Source organism: Dipodomys merriami, unplaced genomic scaffold, assembly GCF_024711535.1.
Source record: "Dipodomys merriami isolate MVZ:Mamm:240054 unplaced genomic scaffold, mDipMer1.0.p SCAF_6, whole genome shotgun sequence".
NCBI classification, from domain to species: domain Eukaryota; kingdom Metazoa; phylum Chordata; class Mammalia; order Rodentia; family Heteromyidae; genus Dipodomys; species Dipodomys merriami.
Window position 1 is genome coordinate 61,721,538 of NW_027206179.1, and position 22,711 is coordinate 61,744,248.

At 36.0% G+C, this 22,711-nt stretch overlaps 1 protein-coding gene and 1 non-coding gene across 4 annotated transcripts in view; one reads left to right on the forward strand and one right to left on the reverse strand.

Annotated features, from left to right (window-relative positions):
• N4bp2l2 (NEDD4 binding protein 2 like 2) overlaps positions 1 to 22,711 on the forward strand; it is a 71,074-nt gene that overhangs the window by 12,740 nt on the left and 35,623 nt on the right. For all 3 annotated transcript variants that reach the window (XM_070002992.1, XM_070002995.1, XM_070002993.1), the window contains exons 4-6: positions 2,081 to 2,169; positions 2,778 to 2,854; positions 5,397 to 5,543. In XM_070002992.1, coding sequence (XP_069859093.1) covers positions 2,081 to 2,169; positions 2,778 to 2,854; positions 5,397 to 5,543 — 313 coding nt within the window. The remainder of the gene's footprint in view (positions 1 to 2,080; positions 2,170 to 2,777; positions 2,855 to 5,396; positions 5,544 to 22,711) is intronic.
• Positions 3,871 to 3,973, reverse strand: LOC138814409 (U6 spliceosomal RNA). The gene has a single exon (XR_011367988.1). It is a non-coding gene; the product is annotated as a U6 spliceosomal RNA (small nuclear RNA).

The following is a 22,711-nucleotide window of genomic DNA, read 5'->3' on the forward strand; positions in this document are numbered from 1 at the left end:
TCCATTATTGGAAACAACTTTGACCATATTCATACTCATTTACCTTCTTTGTTAGTTTAACTCCCTCTTGCTAGCAATGCTCACTACCTCCAACAGGGCCTGTTTCTCTTTCTTCATTCTTCCGCACTCCTGGTTGATCAACAGCTTTTACTGATTTTTTTTTTTTTGAATGTATAGTTGCAATGAGTTTCAATATTATTCACCCTCTTATTTTTTAAAAAATATATCCCTGAGCCTCAGACTCAGAGATTATAGTTTATAGATTATAGGTCTGTAATGAGGCATAAACATTTTTTAATTCCTCCAGATTATTCTAAAATGTGGTAGGAATTATATTGATTTTCAGCTACGTATGTAAATACATAATACTAAGTTACTCTTGTTTTGTGCTGGGCCTGGGACTTGAATTCAGGCCCTGGGCACTGCTCTTATGATAGCACTTTATAACATGAGCCACAGCTCCACTTCCAGCTTTGTTTGTTTTTGTTTTGTTTTGTTTTTGTGTGTGTGTGTGGTTAATTGGAGATGAGTCTATGTCATTCTCACTGACTTTCTTGTCTGGGCTAGCTTTGAACTGTGATCCTTAGATTTCAGCCTCCTGAGTAGCTAGTATTACAGGAGTGAGCTATCAGCATCTGGTGACAATATATACCCCCTTGACACCCTGACCCTTGTCTCAGAAAAGAAAAATTCTGAAAATTACATTTTATGGATTTGAAATTAACCTTACTTAATCATATTTTTTTTCCCCCTGTTGGCCACAGTGCTTGAAATCAAGGCCTAGGCACTGTCCCTGAGTTTGTGCTCAAAGCTAGCACTCTACCTGAGCCACAGTGCCATTTCTGCATTTTTGAGTAGTTTACTGGAGATAAGAATCTCAAGGGGACTTTTCTGCTTGGGCTGGCTTCAAACCAATCCTCAGGATTTGTGATCCCAGCTTCCTCAGTAGATAAGATGACAGGCTTTGAACCACTTGCCACCTTACATTAACTCCCCAAGTGAGCATCATAGTTTTTTTTTTTTTCCGGTCATGGGGCCTGAACTCTGGGTCTGGGCCCTGTCCCTCAGCTCTTCAGCTCAAAGCTAGTGCCACAGTGCCACTTCCGGCTTTTTCTGTTTATGTGGTGCTGACAATCGAACCCAGGGCCTCATGCTTGCAAGGCATGCACTTTACCGCTGAGCTATCTTCCCAGCCCCAAAGAGCATCAATAGTTTTAAGAAAACTAGATCAGTTGAACTGTGGTATTGTGTTATCTGGTATTATAAACAACTTCTTCTAAGTAATAAGGGTTTTTTGTTTATTTGTTTTGTTTGTAACCACAAGCCTTTGTTAATTAAAAAACATCACTTGTAGATAATTAAATACTTGCACCACCATTTGCATTTTTCTTAGTAAACCATTTTCTCAGCTCTGTATGTGTGTGTGTGTGGGGGGGGGGCGGAGCTTGAACTCAGGGCCTGGGCACTGCCCCTGAACTTTTTTTGCTCAAGGCTAGCATGATACCACTGAAGCCATAGCTTTTTTTCTGTTGATGTGGTACTGAGGGATTGAACCCAGGGGTTCATGCATGCTAGGCAAGCACTCTACCACTAAGCCACATTCCCAGCTCCTCAGCTCTGTGTTTTAACCTAACATATTTAACTATTGTATTTCTGTATTTTAATTATTGCCCTTTCATTTAATAATCTCTGACTTTTTAGATCAATACATTTCTACTTTTGTATTTGGTCTGGATTAAATTGTAATTTGTTCCTTTATCACTTTAATTTCTACAAATGAAACTTTGGTCTAGAAGTGCCATTAGCTCTAAGGTCAACCAAATTTTCTTAAGGTGTCTTATAGCCAATTTATCAAACCAATACTCAGTCCAGGGAATATACCTAATATGGTTAAGCCTCTTAATTCCCTCTTAATCTAGTAGAGCCCATATTTACCAGGATATTTACTCAAGAGATTGTACAGTTTTAGTTTTAAATATGAGATGTGACACATTTCTTAATAGTAAATATTTAAATTTTATTTTGTATATTTCAGCCTAATTTTTTGTTGTTTTTGTTTGTAATATATTTTCTATTTCAGCAAAACAAGCTATTGATCAGGGAAGATCTCCAGTTATAATAGACAACACTAATACACAAGCTTGGGAAATGAAACCATATGTGGAAATGGTAAATATGAGATGTGGGATTTTTTATTTTTTGGTCTTGTGAGTTTCTTATTGTAAATTTTTGGTTGTTCTTTATTTTTTTATTTTTTTACTAGTTTCAACTCAGAGCTGGGACACCGTTCCTTAGCTTTTTCTGTTCAAGGCTGTTTTACCACTTGAACCACAGCACCACTTCTGGCTTTTTGCTGGTTAACTGAAGATACGAGTTTTTCTGCCCCAGCTAGCTTCTAGTTGTGATCCTTAGATCTTAGCCTTTCTGAGTAGCTAGGACTATAGATGTGAGCTATTTGACTGATCTTTATTTTTAAAACATTTGTCCTTGTTTTCTAAGAAGTTTGTTGATTTTCTTATTTTTTTTTACATTGGAAAAGGTGCTTATGATGAAATATACATATACTTGTTTTTTGTCTTGAATAGTAATTGGAATTTGTTCAGTTCAGTAGTCTTAATATTTTTTTCCCAAAACACAGTATTTTACAATATAGCATTATTCTTGATTGAGCAAACTTAGAAGTGTTGTTTAAATTAAACTTATATTTATCTGCCTTCTTTTTACTTTTAAGAACTGTTCTATGGGTTTTGTTTTGTTTTTTCCTTTTCTTTATGTAGGCCATAGGAAAAGGATACAGAGTAGAGTTTCATGAACCTGAAACTTGGTGGAAATTTGATCCTGAAGAATTAGAAAAGTAAGGCACTCAAAATTCTTTTTTGAATCTTCATAATTTTTTTTCTTTTAGTTACCTTCCTTTATGTGGCCAGTTTCTTTCCTAGCCTTTGCTTGTTGACATTACTTGTTACTAGGAACTACTGCTTTTTATTTTCTCAAGAGGAACATTGACTTAAAGGTTTTTGAGGAGTCTTACCTTGTTAAAATTTATCACACATGCTTTGTTAAATGTTACTTTTCTTAACGTGAATTCCTCCATCTTGTTTTATTTAATGCTATTGTGGGTCTAGGAAATATTGAGGGTAATAAACCCCCATGATTTTTAGCTAGGCCTCTTCTCTGCTTTGCCCTTTCTCCTTCATCTCCCCATTTTGGGCTCCGTCATCAGTTTTATCTTGTTCTTTCATTGTCTTTTTTTTTTTCCTTGTCTCAGATTTACTACTTCAGGTCCTTAATTCTACACTAAGATCCTTATAATCAGTGAGATTTGGATTTTTTTTTTAAGGGGGGGGGGAGTGGTTTAGGAAAGTAATATAGTATATTTACCTTGTAACATTGCCCTTTCAGAGGAGGTATTAGTACATTACATCAAACATTGTAATATTTCTTCAGCTGATCATGACTGTTCAGTCTAAGTAAAGAAGAAAGATCCAGCTGTGTGCCCATGGCTCATGTCTGTAATCCTAGCTACTTAGGAGGCTGAGACCTGAGGATCATGGTTCAATGCCAGCCTGGGCAGGAAAGTCTGAGAGACTCTATCTCCAATTAACCACAAGAAAATCAGAAGTGGCACTGTGGCTCAAGTGGTAGAGCACTGGCCTTGAGCTGAGGAGCTCAGAGATAGCACCCAGGCCCAGAGTTCAAATCGCACGACCAACCAAAAAAAAATGTCAAAAAAAAAAAAAGAAGAGAAAAGATCCTATGAAATCTAATTTTATTTCTGAACAGGTCATGGCTGCCAAACAAGTAAGGATCTGACTGGGCTTCCTGTTGTCTGATGTAAAGAAAACTGAATTTTTTTTTTTTTTTTTTTTTTTAAATATGGAACGCTTCACGAATTTGCGTGTCATCCTTGCGCAGGGGCCATGCTAATCTTCTCTGTATCGTTCCAAGAAAACTGAATTTTTAGATCTTAATAGATTTCAGTATTTGTGAAAGACTAGTTCTTCCATCCAACTCTTCCATTTATGTTTTTTTTTCTCCCCTATTTCTGTTTTCCTTCTGCACTTGTACTCCCTCCTTTTTGGTAATAATTTTATTGAGGTTTAATTCACTTAACCATACAATTTAGCAATTTTCAGTTTAGTTCCAGAGTTGTGCAGCCATCATTTCCAAATCTCCCCAACCTTCTTGGGCACCACTGAGGATGGATTAGACTCAAGGCATCTTGCTTACTAGTCAATATTCTGTCACTTGAGGTCCCTACCCCTCACCCCTTTGTGCTTTAGTTTTCTAGATAAGGTCTCCAACTAACTTTACCTTAGCTAGCTTCCATCTGATCCTCCTGTCTCTTCCTCCAAGTAGCTGGGACCACAGGTGAGCAGCAGGCCCAGCCTTCCTTTTTCATGTTGTAAACCAATTTTTTTTCCTCTCACCTCAGTTTGTCCTCTGTTATCATTAAGCTCTACCACTCAGCTGCTACATCCCTAGCCTTTGAAGTGGGATCTAGCTAATCCTTTTTGCCTTAGCTCTTATGCCTTTGGCTACTTTTTAACTTGTGTTCTTATATATTTTTCTGCTATTGCTTGCTTGCCTGCCAAACTGTATCACCCTTGAGGTAGAAGAGATACAAATTTAAAATGAAAAGATAATTGAGTTACATTGAATAAATGGATGATCATTAAATCATTATGGCTTCATTATTTGTTGTATTTTTATATTTCTTAAATACAAACTATCTTCACATAGCAAAGCCAATTAATATCTGGCAGAGTCTGATTTTTGGAAGAATTAAGAAAAACTAAATTTTGGCTTCTGAAATTAGTCATATCTTGCCAATTTTTCAAAATTTATTTTTAATTTTTTGTAGTACTGGGTACTAAACTCAGATATTGTGGGCAAATGCTGTACTGATTAGAGCCTGTTACATGTTTATTTCATTCAATATTTGTTCCTGAGATATGCCAAATTGTTCTCTTTAGTAATGTGTTACCAATAAAATAATACATTTTAAAAATGTGATAGGAACCATTCTAAAATAACTTAATAAATGATATACTGTTTTGCATTGTAAGTCTTTGAAGTCCATTCTAAATTCTTCTGCAATTCTAAATTGTGTAATTCAGTCTTTTAATTTTTTTTTTAAATCTTTGGTTTTGTTATTTAAAAGAGGATAGATATACTAGTAAATAATTGCACGTAAAGGTTGTAAAAAATACTTTCTGTGCAACAGCTAATATGAATCTTTTTGTGTAAAATGTGAATAAACAAATTATACCTTCTAATGTTTATTTGTCAAATATTTATAATCTATGTAATATTACTCTAAAATACATTTAAGCTCTAAGCCTAATATATTCTGAAAAAAAAAAAAGATTCAAAATCTTTTTCTGTTTTGGTAGGAGGAATAAACATGGTGTTTCTCGAAAGAAGATTGCTCAGATGCTGGATCGTTATGAATATCAAATGTCCATCTCTATTGTAATGAACTCAGTGGAACCAACACAGAAAAGCACACAAAGACTCACCCCTCCACAGGGGAGTCAGAGGTGGGGAGGCGCTCTAGGCTCACATAATCAAGTCTGTGTCACAAATAACCATTAAGGTGGCTATTCTCAGTTAACATCTGTTGCTTGTTCTTGAAAAAAAATTTAGTGAGCCTGCTTTGAAGTTAATATAGTTTGAAGTAAAAGAAGACAATGAAGCCTCACAAAGATGTTCCCAACAAGTTCTTTAAATTCTAAAGTATAAATAAAAAATATATAAAAATTGTATTTTAAATGTTTTTATAATCTTTTGTGGCAATACCTCTGATCATTATGAGTAACAGAATGTTAGGAACTAAGATCTTGTCTAAAATTGGATTTTAAACTAATTTTACATCTTTTGTAAATGTAATGGAATAGGTTTTAAATAGCTTTTATAAAACTTTTAATATTTTCCCTCACTACCTTCAAATACTTAAGAAATACCAGCTTGTCATAGGAGAGTTACTTATTCTCCTATTCATATACAAGTAAATTACATTTTATCTAGTTTATCAGTGTGACAAAATTACTTCTAAGACATAATTAGCATGTTCAAATAAAATTCTTCAAATATTAGTAGAATTATTAGTAACCATGGAAGTTTTCTTTAAAATACACATAAGTATATGTATTTATCACATAGTATAGACATGTTCATTACCCTTCTTAAGCCATCTCAATCCTCCTATACACTTGCTAGTTGGAAGAATACAAAAGCAAATAACTGTATATTTAGAAAAAAAACATTTCAGGTGATTCTGATAATTTTCATTTCTTTTTATTCAATTTAATGTATAATTCTAATATAAAATAATATGGATAAAATTTTTGGACAGTTGATTAGTATTAATAATAAGAATGTTTGTTCTGTATAGTACTATATTTCTCTTAGTTCTAATTTTTTTTCTTTAGATTTAACTATATTCCTTTCACTGAATAGTTTTCCTGTGTGCTAGGGATTGATTAAACCTAGCCCTCACACATGCTAGGCAACACTCTTACTACTGGGCTCCGTCCCCAGTGCTGAATAGTTTTCTAGATTGTATTATGTCTTTCCCTTAAAATTTTAGAAATAATTGGGCTGGGTGTTTAGCCCAGTGGAAGGGCGCCTGCCCAGCGCGCACAAGACCCTGGGTTCGGCCCTCAGACCTGGGGGAAAAAATTTTTTTTAGAAATAATATGTACTTTATTTTGGTCTTGTAATTCATACCTGCCTTCAAACAAAGCTTTTGTTTATCCTAGTTAAATATTTCTCTTTGCAGTGAATAAAGAATACATAAGAAATTCTATCTTATAAAATATTCTTTAGGGCTGGGAAGGTGGCTCAGTGGTATAGTGTTGCCTCATATGCATGAGGCCCTGGGTTCAGTTCCTCAGCACCAAATAAACAGAAAAAGCCAGAAGTGGCGCTGTTGCTCAAGTGGTAGAGCATTAGCCTTGTGCTGAGGGATAGCTCCCAAGCCCAAAGTTCAAGCTCCATGACCAACAAAACAACAACAAAAATCCAAAAATATTCTTTAATCTTTGGTTTATTCTAGGAAAAAGTTTATCTAATTTAATACAATTAAAAAATTAACCTTTAGATATTTAACATGATAATATTTCATGACCCTTAAACTTTCCCCTAAACTATAGCCCATCCTAAATCTTGTATTCTTTCTTCATTTATTATGTTAAAACCTTCCACTTATTTTTTAACTTTAACTGTTTTTCTATGTCTTTATATTGCCCTTAAATTGTGAGGCTGAAAAGTAAATGCAGTACTATCAACAAGGTCTTTATTACAGTTCCTTCAGTGAAATAATATGATTTCTATTTATTGTATGCTTTGGTGCTGCTTATATTTGAATTAGTATAATTTTGCTTTATTTTGTTTAATATAAGTGTATATTTGTGTATATTTGTTCATCTTAACTACATGTGATGTAGTAGAAATATACTAACACTTGTTTGTGTGTAAGTGTATATATTTTCCTATATACATACCTTCATTCTTGTTTTTACATATTCTTAATTTTAGAGTAATATTTGTTAGTATTTGTACTTGTATTTCCCAGGGTTTATTACATAAATTTAACAGTTTTAAAACTATACAGAAAGATTAAACTTGGGAAAGATGAAGCAACTGTTAGATATACTATGTTTCCCTTCCCTCTGTGTTTATGAAGCTTAGAAGCTTAGAAATACATATTGAAGATACAGAAAATTTTCTTTGAGAGATATGAGGAAGCATATTTATGTTAGACTTTAAATCTAAAATAATTTCCAAATTTTATAATAGATTTAATTTTATTTCCTGATACTTCTTCATACTTAATAATCATTTTCAAGTTCTTAATCATTTTTAGTTAAGTTTATTTTATTAAAAATTTTTTTTTATCAGTTGTGGGGCGTGAACTGTGGGGCCTGGGTACTGTCCCTCAGCTCTTCAGCACCACTTCTGGGTTTTTCTACATACTTGGTATTGAAGAATTGAACCCAGGGCCTCATGCATGCAAGGCAAGCACTCTACCACTGAGCCATCTTCCCAGCCCTCTAGTTAATTTTTTAAAATGTTAAATTCTTAACTAGGGACCAATGGCTTATACCTAGCTAGTAGTCCTTGCTACTCTGGAGGCTGAGATCTGACAATGGTAGTTTGAAGCCAGCCCTGGAAGGAAAGTCATGAGATTCTTATATCCAATTAACTACCAAAAAGTGGGTAGTGGAGCTGTGGGCTCAGATAGTAGAGTGCTAGCCTTAAGCAAACATGCTAATGGACAGTGCCCAGGCACTAGATTGAAGCTCTAACACCCACACAAAAGGAAAAATTCTTGTGAGGTAAGGAAATTAACATTCCAAAAGAATTTACTTTTTTTTCCCATAGAAAAGTAATTAGTAGATGTCCAAGCATTAAAGCTAACTTAAAGATAGATAGAAGGATAAATATGTAATGAAAGGTACTAAAATCACATATAAGACATTGGTGTTAAAAATATGTAGAAATGTAAAATTTACCAGTTTATCAAAATTTTTAAAATTCAGATAGTCTTGTGGGGATGGAGTGGGGAGCACTTACAGGGCTTCAAATCAGTGCCGTGTTCTGTTTCAGCTTTTTACTCATACCTGGGCGTACTCTACTGAGCTAAGCCTCCAGCTCAGCATTTTTCTGGGTTGGTGTCTAACCATGAACTTCCCTGCCTTAGTCTCCTAAATAGCTAGGATTATAGGGATGAACCACTGGTATTCCATTTCATATACTCTTTAAAAAAAATGTTGTTATAAAGGTGATGTACAGAGTAGTTACAGTTACATAAGTCAAGTAATGAGTACATTTCTTTTTGGACAGTGTAGTTTCACATAGTCTTAATACTCCACTTCTATACCTTTTTCTAACTTGGTTTATATTACAAAGAATAAAGTAGGCATTTTTACTAAGTATACATAACATGTATTATACAGTTTTTAGTTTGGTTCAGCAAAATTAAATTTAGTTATTTGCTTTTTTTGGTGGTTTTAATGTAATCTTTCCATTTAAGCATTCTGAAAGAAAATGGTAACATTTTTATATTTTATTTGTGTAAATGTAAAATTATTTCAAACACAGGATTCTTGTGATTAGAATAATAGGATTTTGGTATTTGAAGTTTGCATATCTTGTTCAAAATAGATTATTGAATTTTCTAGTTTTATATACAGATAGGTTTCAAAAGGGTTCAGACTTTGAAATGAATTTTGAGATGTAACATTACTCAAATTTTTACTGTAGAAATGTAATCCTTTGGAAGTGATTTTCTATGTATTTATTTTGGTGATATTTTCTTTCAAAAGTATGTATTTTCAATATATTAGTGCCTTGACCAGATAGGTTTAACTACCAGTCTATTGAAATTTAATGTAATATTATGACATGAATACAGTAACTGATAAGGGCTGAAATTGTATTGTTTTTGCTTGTTTTTTACCTCTGCAACCTACATAGAATAATACTTTAGTCTAGAATCATAACAAAATATTAGTTTAGTTTTTGTGCAGTGACATCCAGAACAGACAGTTGGGTGACAGCATAAAAAGTAAATTAAATTGGTGGTTTTTAGAATTAATTTTAGAGGTTATAATCACCATGTAAATAATCTTTTCCCTGTTAAAATTGCTAGTTATATTTTTGTAAGTATACTGGGAAGGGATACTATACAAAGGACTTGTATCTTATTTGGTTATGATTTTCTTTTTATAAGTTAAATAAGATCAGCATACCAGTTTTTATTTTTTTAACTAAAGCCAAGTACCAGTGACTCACACCTGTCATCTTAGCTACTCAGGAGATTGCGATCTGAACATCCAGTTTAAAAATCAGCCAGGGCAGGAATGTCTGTGAAACTCAAACCTTCAGTTAACCACCAGAAAGCCAGAAATGGAGCTGTGGCTCAACTGTTAGAGTTCTAACTTTGAGCAAAAAAGCTCAGGGATAGTTCTCAAGCCTCAGGACTGGCACCAGCCTGGTAAAGAAACCATAAAACTAACTTCAAAATGATAGACTTTCTTATACAGCTAGCAGATTTTCTCTTTTAAACTGTCCCCAGGAAGCTAATAGAATTGTTTGTTGAAATAGATTGGGGAAAATGAGTATATTTCTTGTCAGACATTACCCCTCTTTCGTTTTCCTCCCACTTTTCTTCTCCACCCCTCCCCAAGTTGTAAAGTTCATTTCCAACGTAGCACCCTACCACTTGAGCCACAGTGCCACTTTTGGTTTTCTTTTGAATAGTTAATTGGAAATATGAGTCTCATGGGGACTTTTCTGCCTAGGCTAGCTTCAAACTGTGATCCTCAGATCTCAGCCTCCTGAGTAGTTAGGATTACAGGTGTGAACTACTGGTGTCTAGCGATAGTTTAATTTTTAAAAATAGATTATACATGTGAATAAGCATCAAGTTTGAATATCTCAGTACATGATTGCTTCCAGATTATGCACAAGGACAAGAGAAAGGAGTAACACAAAGAACTTTAAAAAGAGTCTCAGCGGTAAATTGTTTTTCTCTTTATTCTGGAAGCTAAGTGTATGGGGCTGGAAAGTATTATTTGACTTTTTTTTGTTTTTGTTTTTGCCAGTCCGAGGGCTTGAAATCAGGGCCTAGGCACTGTCCCTGAGCTTCATTTGCTCAATGTTCGCACTCTACCACTTAAGCTGCAGTGCCACTTCCAGCCTTTTCTATTTCTGTGGTAACTGAGGAATTGAACCCAGGGCTTCATGGGTGCTAGGCAAGCACTCTACCACTAGGCCACATTCCCAGCCCCTTAGTTGACTTTTTGTACATCTAATGAAAGTTACGTAGGCATTTCCATTAGAAATAATCATTTTAGCTGGGCGCTGTCATTTTCAGTATCAAACTGGAAACTACATTTTATTCTCATGTGGATCAACTTTCTTAAAGCTTAGCACCAGCTGGCCTCTGGTGGCTCATGCCCATAAGGCTGAGATCTGAGGATCTTGGTTCAAAGCCAACCTCAGGAAGCAAAGTCTGTGAGACTGTTATCTTTAATTAATCACCAGAAAACTGGAAGTGGCGCTGTGGCACAAGTGGTAGCGCTCTTGCCCTGAGCTTGAAGAGCTCAGGGACAGCACCCAGGCCCAGAATTGAAACCCAATGATTGCCCCCGCCTCCCCCCCCACCCTAACCCCCCCCCCCCCCGCAAAAAAAATCTTTTTTTCCCCAACAAATTGTTTGATAATCCTATTACAGATATGATCATTGCCATGCTTGTTTATCGTAACACATACCTCAGTACACATTTATAACATCAGTAAGCTTTCTTAAATAAAAAGATTGTTTTGCTAGGCGCCTGTGGCTCACCCCTATAATTCTAGCTACTCAGGAGATTGAGATCTGAGACTCTCGATGGGAAGCCAGCCTGGGCAGAAAAGTCCCTCTATCTCCTAAAAAAAGGGGGTGGGGGGGAGTTGAGCTGCAGCTCAAGTGGTAGAGCACTAATCTTAAGCATAAAAACTTGAGGACAGTGCCCAGGCCCAGGGTTCAAGCCCCAGGACTGGCAAAAAATTAAAAAAAGGTTTTTTTGTAGCATGTACTCAAACCACGGTATAACCCTCTGATACTAGAACTCTAGACAACCACCTTGACAAGTACTATAGCTGATTTTTTTAAAAAAATGTCTTGTAAATTGAACCACTTTTTGAAGACTTAAGAAATTTTGAGAGGAACTACCATTTGCTTATCACCTGTATTCATAACTAAGGAAAAACAATCTGTTTATGATTAAAATGCAAAATACTTTTTATATATTGGCTTTTTTGTTGTTTCAATTCTGTTTTCATTTAAGAGACCTATAAAAGTAGTTCATATACAGCTAGTTATTGTTGGAATCATGCGGCTTTCATACCATCTAATTTTTTTTTAGGACAACAAAAGGATAGAAAAATTTGGAAAAAGATAAAAGAACTGCTTTGCTTTTTTTTCTCTTTGTCTTTTTCTTTTTTGCCTTTCTTAGTAATCTTGGAAATCATGTTTCTCTTTCTTTCATAGTCCTTTCCTGTGGGTGTACTTTTTCTTCTATCCATTTTGTGCTCAGCTATCTTCCTGTAACCTCTTAACATTTTTAATGAAGATGATGGGATTGTGACTAGAACTGGATATAACCTCTTTCCTTCCTACATGCCACTGAACATAAACACTTCCTTTTCAACCTTGTTAACAAAGTTAACTTGTAGGTCATCATTCAATTCATTTCTTGACCATGTGAGCGAGTAGGATTTAGATAGGAAAATGCTTAGAAAAATAATAAAAATTGTATCCAATGTGATGCTCATTGGTTGGAAATCTAATAAACAGCTATAGTACTTAGAAGTATGGATTTGGAAAAAGGTACAGTAATTATACTGATGTACTTCACTTAATAAGTAAGTGGGTGAAAATCACTATAGGATATATAGTAATCTCTTTTTCTTCCAACAATTTTTTTCTCTGATAATCCTGTCACATTCCAGATATATCTTTGCACTGATGGCATATCACAACATACCTCTAATTAAGCAGTTTGGAACTTCAGTAAGCTTTACTTATTACATCATGATTAGAGATTACTGTTTGAATACTTAATTTATTTTGAGAGAAAGCTGATAGCTATTTTTAGCTGGACTCTCCAAGTGGTTCTTAATGTTCTGAACACTGCTGCAAAAAGCAATAGAAATTTTATAGCAACATGCCTTAATTTGGATAGCTTCTGTTAATGCCTGTCATAGTTAAGCCATAGTCTAGGTGTGATTGTTATTACAGTCTCTAAGTTTTTATAACAATTCTATAAGGGTTTTATATAGAAAAAATTAGGTTAAACAATTTAAGATTTCTTGATTCAGTGTAGGTCAGACTATGTTTCATCATCTTTGGACTATTTGGTTGTCTTTTCTTAGAATTTTTTTAAGGTCGGAAATTCAAATGAAGAATTGAGTGCATCTTTATGATACTTTTATAGGATTAGAAGGTATGTTGATTGTGAAATTGAGTGAAGAAATATATAAATGGCGATTTAATTGAAAGTAGAGGAATTTATACAATTTAATGTTTCAATAACTTATATAAATTATAAATTTCTATAATTGGTAATCACATTTCTGCAACATTTTTATTTGAATTGCTTATATATACTGTTAGCACTTTAATGTTTAAGGTTTAATATTTTCTCATTTTCACATTTGAAATGTGTAGTGTTCAATAAATGGATTGTTAAATAATGTAAATTGAGTTCTTAGTCTTTAGGCAATATTTCCTAGAATAAGTTAACATTATTTGTAAGTGGTATTATTTTTCTGTCTGCTTATTAAGTGTGATAGCAGTAATGTTATAGAAATTCTATTGGTTTTCTTTATGTTTTATGATACTTTAATTTTCCAAAATTAAAGAACAATAAAGGCTTTCTTAAAGTTTGTAAATAACATGTTGAATCAAATAATGAGACTATATAAGGAAAATCACCTCATTTCAAAATGAATTGTTATTTTAAAATAATTGTGAAGGCTGACAGAGGTTAGGCAGCTACAGAAGAACTGTTTGAATCTAGCAGAATTTGGTTAATAAAGTTTAAAGAAAGAAGCCATCCTCATAAATCAAGGTAAAGAAGCAAGAACTGATAATTTAGCTGCAGTGAAGATCTAGCCAATTAATAAAGATGGCCACACAAAGCATATTTTCAATATAGATGAAACAGTTTTACATTGGAGGAATGTTCCATCTAAGACATTATAGCTATCATAGCTAGAGAGATGTTAATACCTAGCTTCAGTCTTCAGAGGACAGGCTTACAGTGAATGACTTTAAAGTTGAAGCCAATTCTAATTTACCATTTCAAAAAACTTAAGGCTCTTAAACCTGCTCTCTGTGCTCCATCAGTGGAACAGCAAAGCCTTGATGACAGCACATCTGTTTACATGAGTATGTTTAGTACTGTTGAGACCTGCTGAGAGGGGGAAGAAAAGATTCTTTAGCAGTGCACCTGCTTACCCAAGAGCTCTGATGGAGATGTACAAGATCAATGTTATATTCATGGATCAGAGTAATTTCAACTTTCAGGTATTACTATTGGAGAAACACTTTTCATAGTGCTAAAGCTGCCATAAATAGTTCTTCTGTTGTAGCTGGGCAAAATAAGTTGACAACCTAGAAAGGATTCACCATTCTTGATAGTATTAACATTCATGGGAGGAGGTCAAAATACCAACATTAACAGGAGTTTGGAAGAAATTGACTCCAGTCTTCATGGATGACAAGTATTCAAGACTTTAGTAAAGGGATTAACTGGAGATATGGTAGAAATAAAACTAGAATTGGAAGCCCAATCTGAAGATGTGACTGAATTACTGTAATCTCATGGCAAATATTTAAGGGCTAAGGAGTTACTTCCTATGGATTACCAAGGAAAGTGGTTTCTTGAAATTATTGCTGAAGATGCTATGAATATTATTGAAGTGAGCTGAACATGGTGGCACAAGCCTATTCCAGTCTCCATAGAGGCAGAGACAGGAAGATTGTGGTTCAGTGCCAGCCAACAAAGTTAAGGAGACCTTATCTTAAAAAAGAAAAACAAAAGGGCTAGTGAGTGCAAGTCCCTAGGTTCAGTAATTCAGCAGTCATGAATATCAAGACTTTTAGCACCCTCTATTTCAAAAACATGATTTGTTGAGGCTTGGACGATCCACATTTTTAGCAGTATTTTTAAGGTATGTACATTTTAAAAGACGAAGCATTATGTGCATTAGCCCAGTACCAGTGTCTCATGCCTGTAATCCCAGCTACTCAGGAGGCTGAGGATGGAGGTTCAAAGCCAGCCCAGGTAGGGAATCCATGAGACTTATCTCCAGTAAACCATTCAGAAAACCAGAAGTGGTACTGTGGCTCAAGTGATAGAGTGCAAGCCTTGAGCTGAAGAGCTGAGGGAGGGACAGCGCCCAGGCCCAGAGTTCAAGCCCCATGACTGACAAAATTTAGCCTATCATAGTACAAATTTAATTTGCTAGATTGCAATATATATAAATAACTTTTACATGTACTGGAAACTAAAATAAATCATTTTATTGCAGTGGCCAGGAAACAAACCTGGAATATCTAAAGTAGTTCTGTATTGGGTTGATTTACCCGAGTTATTCAAAACGTAGGAGTTGTATGGTTTTTTGTCACTTTTTTTTTTTTTTTTGGTCAGTCGTGGGGCTTGAACTCTGGGCTTGGGCACTGTCCTTGTGCTCTTCAGCTCAAGGGGAGTGCTCTTCCGCTTGAGTCACAGTGCCACTTCCAGTTTTCTAGTCGATTTTTGGAGACAAGAGTCTCACGGACTTTCCTTCCCAGCCTGGCTTTGAACTGTGATCCTCAGATCTCAGTCTCCTGAGTAGCTAGGATTACAGGCGTGAGTTACCGGCACCCGGCTTTGTCACTTCTTATTTTTTGGAGATATTTCACAGCTTATTATGATAGCAAAGGGAGACACAAACATTACAATGCAGTTTTCTTGTTTTTTTGTCAATAATGGGGCTTGAACTCTGGACCTGGGCGCTGTTCCTCAGTTCTTCAGCTCAAGGGTCACACTCTACCACTTGAGCCACAGTGCCACTTCTGGTTTTCTGGTGGTTTATTGGAGATAAGAGTCTCATGGCCTTTCCTACCTGGGCTGGCTTTGAACCTCCATCATCAGCCTCCTGAGTAGCTAGGATTACAGGCATGAGCCATTGGTGCCAGGCTAATGCAGTATTTTTTTATTTTTATTTTATTGGCCAATCATGGGCTTGAGCCCAGGGCCTGATGCTGTCCCTGAGCTTTTTCACTCAAGGCTAGTGCCCTGCTACTTTGAGCACGGTGCCACTTCTGGTTTTCTGGTGGTTAATTGGAGATGGGCTTTGAACCATGATTCTCAGATCTCAGCCCCCTGAGTAGCTAAGATTACAGGTGTGAGCCAGTGGCACCTGCCAACAGTACATGATTTTAAATGGCAGAGTATGAAGTTGCAATTTGGATTTCAATGTGAAGTAACATTAAATGGTTAACAGTTAACCTTTCTAATATCTAGCATGGTTGTTGGGTGAGCTAAGGAACTTGAATTAGTTTCAGCCCAAATAGTTCTTGGTTTAGTCTTGAAGTTCTGTGATTTTCTTTGCCTTTTGATGATCACTTTTTCACTTTGATATACATCAGACACAGGCAAAAGTAAGTCAAAAAATTTTATATAGTAGTTAAGAGATGCTATGAGAGATCTAGAAGGACATAATTTGATTTGTGTATGTGTGCACATGTAACATGTGCTTGCTTCATGCTCTTGATTGGTATTCTAGTGCACAGCTGGCAATCTACCACTTGAACCATGCTTCCAACTCCACTTATTGCTGTAAGTTGGAGATGAAGTGTCTCAGATTTTTCTGTTTGGGCTGGCTCAGTCTTCTGGTCTCTGTCCTGAATAGCATTCCAGGCATGTGCCACTGCCACCCAACATAAAACCTGTCTTTTTAAATCAAATTTATCAAAGATATTAATATTCTTTATTGTCATAGACAATAGTTGGCCTGTGGAATAGCTCGAAACAATTAGTGATTTTTGTATATGCTTATGAAAATATTGGCAACTTTTTTTAAACCTTTGTTATACGGGTTAGTATAATCTGAAAACATCGGTATTCCCATTTGTAGTCACAATTTTGCTACAGTAGCTCCACAAAGCAGACTGGTAAGCAGCCCACACAAATCTACTTCTTTGGAAAAAAATAAAAGGATTTTTGTTGTTTTAAATTCAAGCTTAATGAAAGTAAAAGCCTTTCTCTTGTTTTTCATGGAGACATTTGCTACCTTGTTTTTTATACATAATGTTCTCTAATGTTTATGTGACAGTGTGATATCAGCCTACCTGCAGTTATGTGTTGGTTAATTACAGCCCGAGCTTCTGTGAAATGAGTCATTCAAGACAGGAACATCAGTTCAGGTTGAAGTTGGCTTTCTATTTTTATAATATAGTTAAGGAAGTCAGAATTGTCACAAGATTTAGTAGGCAAAAGAACAGGGCACAGGATGGAGGGTAAAAAGTAGTTGGTAATATATGCTAATATAATTGCTGTTACTGCATTTTTAAGACTAATTCTAAAATTTTAGTAACATCATACTTCTTAGATTATTTTCTCTTACTTGCAAGTAGAATTTATTATATTTCTAGAAACAGTATCTTATTTATACAGATTTGGTGATTCAACACCTGTAATCCTTGCACTTGGGAAGACTGCCAGCCTGGGCTGCATAGTGAGATCCTGTCAAAAAAAAACTCTTATTTACAGGCAGGATAGATGATATTAGAGAAAGGAAATCAACAAAGAGCAGTTCAGTTTTAGTCATTGAACCTTTTCCGGTATTATGTGGATAAGTTGCTATGGGCTGAAATTAATGTGGAACTTTCTAGAAAAATACGTTAGACAAAAATTTTTAGACTTACTGAAAAGCAGCCTATCTTTAACAGAAGTTAGATGGTGTTATAGGAAAAATGAATCAAACATCTGCAATATTCAAAATTAAGAATGTGAATATGAACTAATTGTAGGTAAACAATATTAATAGACACAGCAGTCCATTCTGATAGTGTAGTCTCCATTCTGCATGTAGAGTGGTTCTGACCTTTTAATTGGGAATAGTTAACAATTATCTCTCATTTGATTGTGTTTTAATGATGACAGAGAGTTCTGGGTAGAACTCTCAGGATGGAACAGCCTCTGTTGCTTGGTTTTCCAGACCATGTGACAGAATTGTATCAGTTATACAGTATACGTCAGGAGAAATTCATGCACATCCCAGTACTTGGGTGAACTGAGGCATTAGGATCAAGCGTTTGAGACCAGCCTGGGCTATATAACATGACCCTGTCTCGAAGAGGGAAGGCATGGGGGAGGTAGTAGGACAGAGATAGAAACAGGAGAGAGACCCAAGAGAGAGAGAGATTCTGGAGTATGGTATGGACTTGAGTTAGATCAACATAAATAGAACAATTAATTGTATTTACAGAAAGTATGTGAAGTTAACCTGATTGTATAGAGCCAGAATTCCTTATTTCTTATTTTTGTTCTTATTTTTACCTATCAAAACTTATCAGCCTTTATGAAGACAGGGCTCTCAAATTTATATTCCTTCTTGACTATCACTGTGATAGTAAATATTACATAGCTTAACAAGCATGTCATCTTTCCAAGTATGTCATTTGCTCAAGCCCATTTTTCTGAGAGTTTTTTTTTTTTTTTTTGAGAACTTCTTTTTCTGATTGCTTTGCTCATATTCACTTAAAGAGAATAACAGACCTGTACTATCCAGGAAGGCTCTCCTCTTCTGGGCATGCAGCAAGAAGTACACAGATGGGGTGGTAAGGGAGGAAGGGAACTTTACCTAGCCAGCCAAATCAGCTGAATGGTGACCAATAGTGTGATAGATGTTGCAACCACATTGCCCACACACTGTCCTGTTTTTAATTGATTAGAAATAGCCTTGTTTGTGAAAAGCAGGAGTTCAATTGGTGTGGACTTCACCCTACCCTCCCTAACTTTTATTTATTCTAACATGGACTTGACTGTCAAGTCTTGGACCAAATAAAGAGGATCTTACTGTCAGGAGAGTACCCATGTTCTCAGTCCAGCTGACAGATGAGAGTTCTTACTGTGCACCTTGAGAAGTTGTCACAAGTTGTTTCTTGAATATTCAGTGAAATTCAGGAAATTCAGGTGAATCAGCTAAGTGATTGGCAAGCAACTTGGCCAGTCAAGAAGTATTTGACATTCTCATCAGAGTAACCATTAGGTATGTCAGAGATAGCTTGGCTGCATATGCCTTTAAGCATATGCTTAAAGATTCTGCGATTGGTGTGATGGGCCACACTACTACAAATAGCCCATCTGGGCTTCTGTTAGATGTCTTATTTGAAAGTGGAGAGGCTGCAGTTCACTCAAGAAACCATAGAAAAATACTTGGGAAGCAGCAGTAAGCAGTCACAGCCTCAGGTTTTGTCCCAGCCTTGCTGGTCTGCTGAGATGACACTGCTAGTAATGTCACATCTGTTGGTTATAAGGCCAGCTGTGGAAGTAGGGACCTGTGAATAGGCGCTGGCTGGTCAGTTGCTGGACTGCTGTCACCTTGAGTGAGTTTATTTGTTATCAATTGTGAGGCTTGAATTCAGGGCCTAGGCACTGTCCCTGAGCTTTTTCTCTCAAGACTAGCGCTACAACTTATGGTTTTCTGGTGGTTAACTGGAAAATCTCACTGACTTTCCTGCCCAGGCTGGCTTTGAACTGTGATACTCATCTCAGCCTCCTGAGTAGCTTGGATTACAGGTGTGAGCCACTGGTATCTGGCTTGCAGTTGACCTTAATGAGTTAGTTGATTGGGGTCTTGAAGAAGGAGTTGCTCTTAGAAACTGGGAAGGGATTGAGGACACTATTTGCCAAATGGTAAGAAGAATTTCAGTGTTTTAGCAAAACATGGGAACAAAAAAACCATTGCAGTTCATACATGCTCTGTAATGCCGGGTGCCGGTGGCTCCTGCCTGTAATCCTAGTAAGCCTGGGCAGGAAAGTCTGTGAGACTCATCTCCAATTAACCACCAGAAAACCAGAAGTGGCTTAAGTGAGCGCTGGCCTTGAGCTGAAGAGCTCAGCAACAGCGCCCAGGCCTAGAGTTCAAGCCCCACGACCGACCAAAAAACAACAAAAAGCCTATAATTTTCAGTTTTTTTCTAATTCTTCTACAGAATAGGTAGAGTTCCTGAGAGACTGTTTCAGAGTGCCTCCTTCATGCTTGCTGTTGGGATTACAATTGGAGGTTAGAACCCTCCACTTTCCTTTCCTAGATATAAGTAATAGAGCATAGCCTCTTACTTGTACATGTTGATTAGGAGATGGTGTATCTCTGGCTTTGGGGACAAGTTTGAAAACTTGTACAGAGGCGAGAGACTTGGTTGTGGTTCTGGCTAAACAGCAATAGGATTGGGGTTTTGGAAACTACAACTGAAACATGATATTCTGTTTTGATGAAGTCAGGATTGGAAAGATGAAGACGTTATGTAAAAGACATTGTCTTTAGAAATGGAAATTGGAAAGCCAATTTCTTTCATTCATTTCAAGAGTTAAGAGTCCTTAAAAGGAAATGAAAGAACATAAACAGAGAAAGATACAAAACTATTACAAAGAAGCATGAAAACTCAGTGGTATAGTTGGGGTACTGGTGGCTCATGCTGACATTGTAAATCCTAGCTACTCAGGAAACTAAGATCTGAGATTTGAAGTTTGAAGCTAGCCAGGCAGAAAAGTCCATGAGGCTCTTATCTCCAATAAACTGGGGAGTAGGGGAGGCTGGGGAGGGGGAAGCTGGAAGTAGAGCTGTGGCTCAATTAGTAGAGTACTAGCCTTGAGCAAAAAGAAGTTCAGAAACTGTGCCCAGACCCTGAGTTCAAGCCCCAGGACTGGCACCAAAGAAGCAAAAAAACTCAATGGTGTTTTTTGTCCCCCCCCCCCCACTTAATGCTAGGATATAATGGATCTATTTAAGGATGCATGCTTCAAGAAAACATTAAAGAATGTAGAGGCAGTACAGTATTTGATTAAATTATGTGGGAAGTGAATGTAAAAATTATGTAGAAAAAGAGACAAATGCTGCAATTGGAACCCTTAGGTGGGCCTTTAGGAAACATGATAAAAGATAAAATATATCGCTGTGTTTATTACAATACAAAAACAGAGAGAGAATGTGGAGACATAAAGTAGTAAAAAATTGATCCAGGAGAATGTGAGAATATTAAGAGATCAAGTTGGCTAGTTGAAGATGAGAAAAGTTAAAGCATTTTGCTTTCTTTGGTGTAGCAGAATAACAATGACACATAGTGAATAGAATACTTTTGTTCTCATTATGCTATAATATGGAGTCCTTTTATAAATTGATGTCTTAATTCATAACTTACATTATATATAAAGAAAATGCCTTTCATTTCTTCCTAGGAAGACTGTGAATGTTGGTGAAGTATGACTAGAAAAAGTATAGAGTCTATAAAAAAACAGCAAATAAACCAAGCCATTTTTTATTGGTTTCTACTTGATAGTACTTAACAGGCTAGAAAAAAGATGTTAAGACTAAAAGGGATATATAGCATATCTCATAATTCAGATAAAGAGAGGTGAAATCTCATATTTGGATAAGAAGAGGTGAAATTATACCCACAGTCTGTGGAAAAATGAGGAATAAGTGCATCCAGGCTTTTGTTTCTTAGTCATTTCTTTCCTGTACAGAAAATGTTCCTACTGAGTATTATGTGAGTAATGTCAACTTAAAATGTTAGTGACTCATCAATGAGTTTGAATCTTTGTCAGTTGTCAAATTGGCTACCCAGAAAAATTCATGGAGATTATAAGGCAGTTATATGAAGGTTAGTTTGTTTGTTTTTAATATTAAAAATAGCGTGAGGAATTATTGAAAATAAGCTCATTTGTAGTTGCTTGGTTTCGTCCTTGAATTCAAAATTTTAATAGGCAAGAAACTTTGCTGTTTATGAACCAAGGGACCCATCCAACTCAGCAAAACTCAGAGAATAATAATATATTATGTAAGCTGTTTGATTGAATGAATATAGTGATATTAGCTGTTGATAAAAGCCTAAAGAAGACTGATCATAATCAATTTAAGACTTGAATATACTGCTCATAGGTATAATTTTTTATTATTTTTACACAAGTGCAAGTCAATCTACTGGGTGTAGTTAACTAGTAAAGTGTGTGCTTAATATACTTGTACTCTACTACTAGGTTTAATCCCAAGCACCAAAAGAACAACAATAATAACAATGAAATCCCACAATTCCACATAACAACACTGTGAAGTACAGACAGATAAGGAAGTGGAAAGCAACCAAAGAAACAAGCCTGGAAGACAGCCAGAAAACAAATATGAACTATCTATTTGACAAAAGAAAAGTTAAACTCTACAGAAGAATGATGGCTGACCTCTATGACCATGACTTTGACCTACCACAAATTCAACTTTGTGACTTAAAGGAAACATAAAGCTACTTGTGAGATACAGGATGATAGCCACTCTAGTACAAAGGTTGTAGTTTCTGGACCACAACTTCACTGCTAATACATAAATACTTAGGATCTTCTTTAGAAGTAATATTGAATCAAAAAGTGAACAATAACTAGCAGAAAGGGAAAATCAAACCGTAGTGTATCTTGAAGCGTGGCTGAAACTGATTAGCATGAAGGATGAGGGTAAGTGGTCAGAAAATGCTGAGCATTTCTTGTGGCCAACAGAACTCAGGTGTAACTGACAGGCACTCAGCAGCACTGGGTGGAAATGAGGTGTTGTTCCTGTCTTGGGTTTATTTTATGGACACTCACCCAAACCTGGATATAAATTTTGCACCTAATTACTCAGACTTGGTTTTAAAAAATATAGAAAGAGGTGGAGCATGGGCTGGGAAGGTGGCCCAGTAGTAGAGCGCTTGCCTTGCATGCCTGAGGCCCTGGGTTCGATTCCTCAGCACCACATAAGCAAAAAAAAAAAAAAAAAAAAAAGCGGGAAGTGGTAGAGTGCTAGCCTTGAGCTGAAGAGTTGAGGGACAGTGCTCAGGCCCAGAGTTCAGGCCCCACGACCGGACCCCCCCTCAAAAAAAAAAAGAGGTGGAGCAAAAGTACTCATCACATACAGG